The 7830-nt window shown below is 36.9% G+C and overlaps 1 protein-coding gene across 1 annotated transcript; it reads right to left on the bottom strand.

Moving 5' to 3' along the window:
- Window positions 1–897: 897 nt before the first annotated feature.
- LOC140810320 (uncharacterized) lies at window positions 898–2139 on the bottom strand. Its single transcript, XM_073168195.1, has one exon. The coding sequence runs from the start codon at window positions 2137–2139 to the stop codon at window positions 898–900; it is 1242 nt and encodes a 413-aa protein (XP_073024296.1).
- Between the last annotated feature and the right edge of the window lie 5691 nt (window positions 2140–7830).

Raw genomic sequence — 7830 nt, 5'->3', positions numbered from 1 at the left:
TGTTGGAATTCCACCCATTTTCAGAGAATCCTCACAGTGCAAATCCAAAAACGTACCAACTTTCGTAAAAACGTATAGACAAAACGACGGTACTCGACTGCATTTTTAAACCAAAAACCGAAATTTAATATGCATAAAACCGAAATTTAAAACATCCCACTTACCTTAAATTCTTGAAGAAAAACGCGAAAAACTAGAGTTCTTGCACTGGAATTTAGAAATTCCTACTTCTCTGGCTGGACGGCGGCAGCGCTTCGCTGTACTCGAAAACTCCTAAGGGGACTAGGGGGAGATTCTCGAAAATTTTGAGGGAATTTGGGTGCAATTTTTTTGAGCTTGTAGGGTCCTCATATTTATAGGGGTTGGCTGCTATCGGGATCGAGTGATATCGCGTTGAAATCTGACTTAAATCTTTTTTCTCGAATCGTGATATATCTATCTGTGATTTGTTCGAAATTTAAATCTTTTATCCCATGTAATTTTCGAAATTTGCATATACATACACTGATTAATTTCGAATTCTAGGGATTTTATTATCTCCTGCTTGATCTTTTATCCCGGTACCTCCATATCAACTCAAATCTTAGACATTTATCTGCGAAATCTTCGAAATTCCTTAATAAATCCTTAGATTGATAACCCAAAAATATATTATATTCTGACTGATTTAAATATTAATATCCAAGATTACACCATCAAATTATTAATCTAATATTATTCTGATGAGATCACGATACTTCAAAATCCCGGGTTTTACATCCCTCCCTCCTTATGGGAAGTTTCGTCCTCGAAACTTGGGTTGGCTTGCTCTCCGAAGAGGTACGGGTATTGGTCTCTCATCATTTCTTCTAGCTCCCACATGGCTTCTCTTTCGGTGTGGTTATTCAAAAGGTTCAGCTAGTGATTCGGCTTAAGTCTTAGTTTCTTAGCAAATCTCTTAGATACCAAGGAATGCGTAGCACCACAATCAAATAATGCATAAGCAGGCACTTTTTGAATTAGGATGGTACCTGAAACAACTTCATTGGCGTCGTCGGCCTCTTCTTGAGTCATAGCAAAGACCCTAGCGTTAGGCTTGCATTCCTTTGTCTTGTTGGGGTTAGCTCCTGTATTTGGTCCAGTTCCATTGTTGGGCCGAGCGGCTTGGTTGGCGGCAGTAGGACATTCGGTAATTCGGTGTCCCGCTTTCCCACATCCGAAGCATACACCACTGTTTCTTCGGCATTCTCCCAGGTGTCGTAAGTGACAAATTGGGCAAGGCTTAATATCCTGGTAACTTGAGGTAGGCGGAGGCCCTTTGGATGGTTCACTGGACTGGTTAGGCTTCTTGAAAGTCTGATCGCTGCGTGAGGACTGATTATTCATAGGCCTTTTGTTCTTGAATTCCTTCTCTCTGCGCTGGATGTCAATTTCAGCTCGGATAGCTGCACCCATAAGATCTGAAAAATTCGCGGGTTGGTAGACTGCTAGTGCTAATTGGATCCTGCTGTTCAATCCCTTCTTGAAACGGTGCAATTTCAAAACTTCGTCTGCCATGATTGCTGGAGCATAAGATCCAAGGGAATTGAACTGGGAGGTGTATTCCACAACCGACATATCCGGAGTTTGAGTGAGGTTTTCAAACTCACTCAGTTTCTGCAGTCTGACCTCGACTGGATAATACTGTTTCAGAAAGGCTTCTCGGAATCGCTGCCAAGTCATTGGTCCTGCAGCTGTCATGGCTGGCGAGATTGCTTCCCACCATTTTCCTGCTTTATCTTCCAGGAACGGCACAGTCACGTCCACTTTCAGTGCCTCAGGAACTTCCAATAGGCGATGTTGAGTCTCTACACTTTTCAGCCAACTCTGGCTAACTTCAGGGTCAGCGGCTCCACTGAAAGTTGGACACCTATTCTTGCGGAGTGATTCATAGTGGAACTTGATTCCATTTGGTGGTGGAGGTGGTGGTGGCTGATTGGCGTTTGGATTTCCCAACCCTTGCAGTGTTGTTGCCACAATGGTGGCTATGGCCATAAGATCGGCTTGGCTTAAGTTGACTGCCGGCGGGGGTCCATTCCCTTGCTCGTTCTCCTGTCCGTCTTCACGGTTGTTATTAGCATAACGCGGGTTGCGGTTCTGTCTCGGGGGTCTGCCGGCCATTTCCTACAGATTGCAAGTTCTAAGACTTTGTTGTACGAGTAAAGTTCATACAATAGATTGTGCTGAAATAAATTGAAATCAATGAGCCAAATAAAACAAATTTTTATTGATTTCTAAAAGAAAGAACATGATCAATCTAAAAGAAATAAAAATCATACTGAATAAAATAGCAACAACGAAAAAAGTAAAATGAAAAAGAAAACGCTCAAAATATCATAAATATGACAGAATAAAATATCAGGATAAAGTAAGGTACTGAAAATTAAAAGTTTTTCGAAAATTTCCAAAATGGAAAGTTTTGAGATGGACATATGGATTCGAAGAGTATGTCGAGAGGATTTCAGATCAGTTGACAGAACCGAATTCGGAGTTTCCTACGAAAAAATCGAAGAACACATGCTGGCGGGTTGACTCGTTGACTCGGTCGAGTTGACTCGCCGGAGTATGGTCGGAGCAAAGGCGTATTACGGCGACGGCGTAAGGGTCACGGAACCGGTGATGGCACAGAAAGAATCGGTCGGAACACTACCTAATTTGGCCGGAAACTCACGCAACTCGGTTAATTCAATGAAATTGGGCGTTTCCGATTGGTTGATCCGATTGCAAAATTGATTCTTGGGAAACGTTACCCATGGATTGTAGATTTTTTGGGTAAAATTAATTGAAAATCGGAGTAGGATTGGTAGGGTAATTGGACAAAATAATTTTCGGTTTTAGGGTTCATACGTAAATTTAGTAGATCTGAAATTCCGGTTTCACACGAACAGGAAATATGAAATTGATTGAGGGCTTTAGTTTGTCTCTTCACGACGATTCTGGAACAGGTCGCCGATTGAAGAAACACTACCGGAAGCGGCGGAATCGGAGGAAACGCGGCAGCGCGCACTAAGGCCTTGTTTGGCCGAAAATTTTCCGAATTTTTTTTTTGAAACTCGATTTTTCGATTTTTTTCCCACTCGGATTATGAACCTGGCGGCTCTGATACCACTAAAATGTCACGCCCCGAGACCGGGGTTAGTCGACATCGGCGTTGTTTATCAATCACACAATTAAAAACAACCAGCCTCGTAGCACAGTCAGTATAAACCGAAAACCAATTTATTTCATAATTTTTCAAAAAAAACAACTGTCTTTACAACTGAATTAAAATAAATCTGCGGAAGCGTCTAACATAAAATTTAAAGTACTAAAATTCAAAAGATAACATAACTAAACTAAATCATCACTTCACCATCCCCAAAACTGTTCAGATTCTTCCTCTTCAACCTGTTCTTCGGACTTATCTGGGGAAGGGTGTAAGGGGTGAGTATTTTGGGAAATACTCAGCAAGTGGGGGAATTTGAATACCACATAACATTTTATAACAATTTCGAATCATAACATAGCATTTTTTTCATAATCGTAACATCATATTCATAACATAATAACACTGCGATTTTTCACCTTTCATTGTTTACTGATATCAGTCCCTAAGTTTTGATCCATTAAGGGGGCGAGGCCGTAAAACAGTTCTATCCCACTGTTAGGGGCCATATATTAGAATTCCACCCATTTTCAGGGAATCCTCACAGTGCCAATCCAAAAACGTACCAACTTTCGTAAAAACGTATAGACAAAACGACGGTACTCGACCGCATTTTTAAACCAAAAACCGAAATTTAATATGCATAAAACCGAAATTTAAAACAGCCCACTTACCTTAAATTCTTGAAGAAAAACGCGAAAAACTAGAGTTCTTGCACTGGAATTTCGAAATTCCTACTTCTCTGGCTGGACGGCGGCAGCGCTTCGCTGTACTCGAAAACTCCTAAGGGGACTAGGGGGAGATTCTCGAAAATTTTGAGAGAATTTGGGTGCAATTTTTTGAGCTTATAGGGTCCTCATATTTATAGGGGTTGGCTGCTATCGGATCGAGTGATATCGCGTTGAAATCTGACTTAAATATTTTATCTCGAATCGTGATATATCTATCTGTGATTTGTTCGAAATTTAAATCTTTTATCCCATGTAATTTTCGAAATTTGCATATACATACACTGATTAATTTCGAATTCTAGGGATTTTATTATCTCCTGCTTGATCTTTTATCCCGGTACCTCCATATCAACTCAAATCTTAGACATTTATCTGCGAAATCTTCGAAATTCCTTAATAAATCCTTAGATTGATAACCCAATAATATATTATATTCTGACTGATTTAAATATTAATATCCAAGATTACAACATCAAATTATTAATCTAATATTATTCTGATGAGATCACGATACTTCAAAATCCCGGGTTTTACATTAGTGATATAAATGCAGATCATTCTCGGAACTGATATAGGAACTACTTGACTTTGAAGCGATGCAAAACATTGAATGTCCTGAACCGGTCAGAGAATGTCTTTCATTAAGTAAGCAATAAATAGCACTTTTTAATGACATCTTCGAATCAGCCGATTTGGGAAGCTCATCAAAGTTCGAGCTTCTTTTACTTCAAACGGTTGAATTATCAGCGGTCTGTAATTCAAGCGGTCATGCTTCTTTAGTATTACCCGGTTGATCCTTTGTTTAAGTGGTTAAACTCTTTTGTTTTACCTGTTACACGGAAAATATACAGCTGTTTCATTAAACAGTGAAGTGATATCTTGATTTTGTCGATAACCAAAATTCTTGGGTAACAGTAATTTCTTAACAAAATAATTTTCAAAGTAAGGTTACGCTAAATATATATGCCTAACAATAAAAAAATCGGTAAATTGGAAAAAATGAGCCGGTCAACCATTTTTTTGAAAAAAAAAATAGATCTCCCCAAGTATATTTAAATATACTACTTGTGGTCATTTTTTAAAAAAATGTTGACCCTAGTTAAATAATAAATATACCCCTGATAAATTCCTCTTTCTCATGACAATAAATTATGTATTTAAAAAATATTAACTTATAATGAATACATGAAAATATAGTTAGAAAACATTAGATGCAATAGTGACTTGAAAATACTGTTATATTGTCAAGCATCAAATACTTTTGAAAACATGGAGATAGTACACTCATAGAAAAAAAATTATATGCTCAAACACATAAAATTCAGAAAAGCAATTGCACTTTAAATTCATTTGTTGCAACTTATTTTTCTTTCTTTTAAAGTTGAATAAGTATATGTAAATGTGTGACTCTAACATAGTCGCAAACTGTTGAGATAATTGAGTGGAGACTTGTAGTATATATATTGTTGGTATTCAACATATATAAGCACTAGGAAAAAACGAAAATTTTATCCATCAATTTTATAGTTTATTTAGACTTTTTTATTTAGGAAAGTTTTTTATATAATTTTGTCAAACTATTTTTTCATAACAAAATTGATTAAAAAGAAAGGGATTTCATATATTTTTTAAAAGAAAAATTTGTTTTTCATAGTTTAAACAAGCGTATGAATCATAATTCTTGTAATATATACGTTATGGGATATGTTATGTATATAGACTAAAAAAAGGAAGAAATATTTTGGGTGCAATAATTTTCAATGCTGGGTAGAGAAGAAACGTGGTTACACTGTTACAATCAGTTTAAACAAGCATATGAATCATAAGATATTTGAGTTAAACTGTTACAATCAGTTATAACTTTTAGTAAAACAACAAACTTTTGGTTCTATATTAATTGGTTTGAGAGCAAAGATCATGAGTTGATTTTCATTTATTGCAATGAGTGTAATTATTGAGATGGAGATTGTTGGGCGCAATAAATGTCCTTGCTGGGTAGAAAAGAAACGTGACGCTTGAACTACTATACGATTTACAAGATTTGAGTTACACCGTTAACACCAAATATAAAATTTTGTAAAGCTTCAAACGCTCCGTCATACAAAATATATATATTTAGAATATTATCACAAACAGTATAGATGAATAAATGTTTAAGTTAAAAAGTAAATAAAAATAAAATTAATTTTTTGTTCGGTGATACTAAAATTAAAAAGAGAGAGAAATGAAGCTAGACGATATTATTATTTTAATGTATTTGAAATGTTTTATATTTAAAAATCAGGTGTAAAATTTACGATAACTAATCATGTTGAATATTAAATCGTTCAGTAAACACAAGGTAATGACCATGCCAAAAGAAGAGAGTATTAATTCAACTTCAATTTTTTTAAAAAAATAAAATAATTAATATAAACACTTTACATTTATTTTTCAATAATTTTTTTATTCACGATAAATATTTAACATAATTTGTATATGACAAAATTATGGCAAAACATCTTAATTGAAGTGTGTTGGTCATAAAATGTGTCTGAGATATATTTCTCAAGTCGTTGATTTCTTTCCATATGACGAGGCCACCGCTTGTGCTTTTCAGGCTGAGCAGACTCTGAGGGACATTGATATAGAGATGCAGTGGAAGAGGCATCAGGTCCAGTCTAGCACACAGCTACAGAAAAAGCAGTTCATATGGCCACCAAGGCACTAGGGATAGCAGAATCCCAGGGACAGTTTATGAGGCCTGGACAGCAGTGGCTACCAAAGGCACCAGGGGCTCCTAAGCCGGTAGAGGTACAACCGTGCAAGCAGTGCAACAAACTGCACTACATCTAGGGTTTTATTTAAATATGTGATTAATAATTTTTATGTATTTTGTTGCATGAGTATGTCATGGATAGATGTTTATTTCTTGGTTATTCAAAGTTTCATGTATTAGGGTGTTAAGCTGCATTACGCGCTAAAACGAGTAACGGAGACGGGGGATAATCAAGAAAAATATTTTTATTGAGTAATTAATTTTAATTATTTAATTTAAGGTGTATTTAAGGGACAATTTCTAAAATAGACCTTGGTTGGGTATTTTTACTCGTCGGGCCGTATTTTAAATCGTTACACAAATTTTATAGATTCAGAGGACTTTTTGAGGGTTCGGACATTATTTTCAAAAAATGTACCAAAATGAAATATTTTCCGGGAATGCTTTTGGGATTGATAGGTTTGTTTTAGGGTTTAATGGGCCCAAAACCCTTTTAAATTTTAATTAGAGCCCATTAATGTGTTAATTTTCTACTTAAACATTACTAAGCTAAACCTTAACCCTACTCATTATACACGGTCACCATCCCCTCCATCAGCAGCCTCTTTTCGAAGAAAAACCAGCAACCACTCACGAAATCCTCCATATATAGTTTTTAAGAAAGCTTCTTCTCCGCCTCTTCAGTGAAAATCCTACGCGCACACCTTCGAGTTTTTTACCACAAAAACGTTAAGGCACGCCTTGTATCATTCGTTTTCTAATCATTCATGCTATTTATGCTGATAAATATGTATTTTCATGAGGAACTCTTCCATTTACCTTGTGGTTTCCCTTTTTGCAAAGTTTTGACATGAATTATGCAATGTTTCATACATTACTCACGTTTTTGTGATTCATGTGCAAGGGGCTGCCATGTAATGCTCCTATGGGGCTGTTCACGTTGAGGAAGAAGGGGTCACTAGGCTGGAGTCGAGACTTGCTTGTGTTTATTGAAGGCTGAGGGGTTTGTAGTGAGGCTGCTAGGGTTTTCTTGACACATCAGAGCCTTGGGCGTGCATGGTGTGTCGGCGTGATTAGGGTTAGTCCAATGGGGGTCCTATGTGGTTGGTCATGGTCCTAGGTTGTCTAGCTAGGGTCTGGTCTTGGTGGTTTGGGGCATGGGTCGAAGGGTTGGTGCT

Source organism: Primulina eburnea, chromosome 13 (assembly GCF_022965805.1).
Source record: "Primulina eburnea isolate SZY01 chromosome 13, ASM2296580v1, whole genome shotgun sequence".
NCBI lineage: Eukaryota > Viridiplantae > Streptophyta > Magnoliopsida > Lamiales > Gesneriaceae > Primulina > Primulina eburnea.
This window is presented reverse-complemented; position numbering and strand designations above follow the sequence as displayed.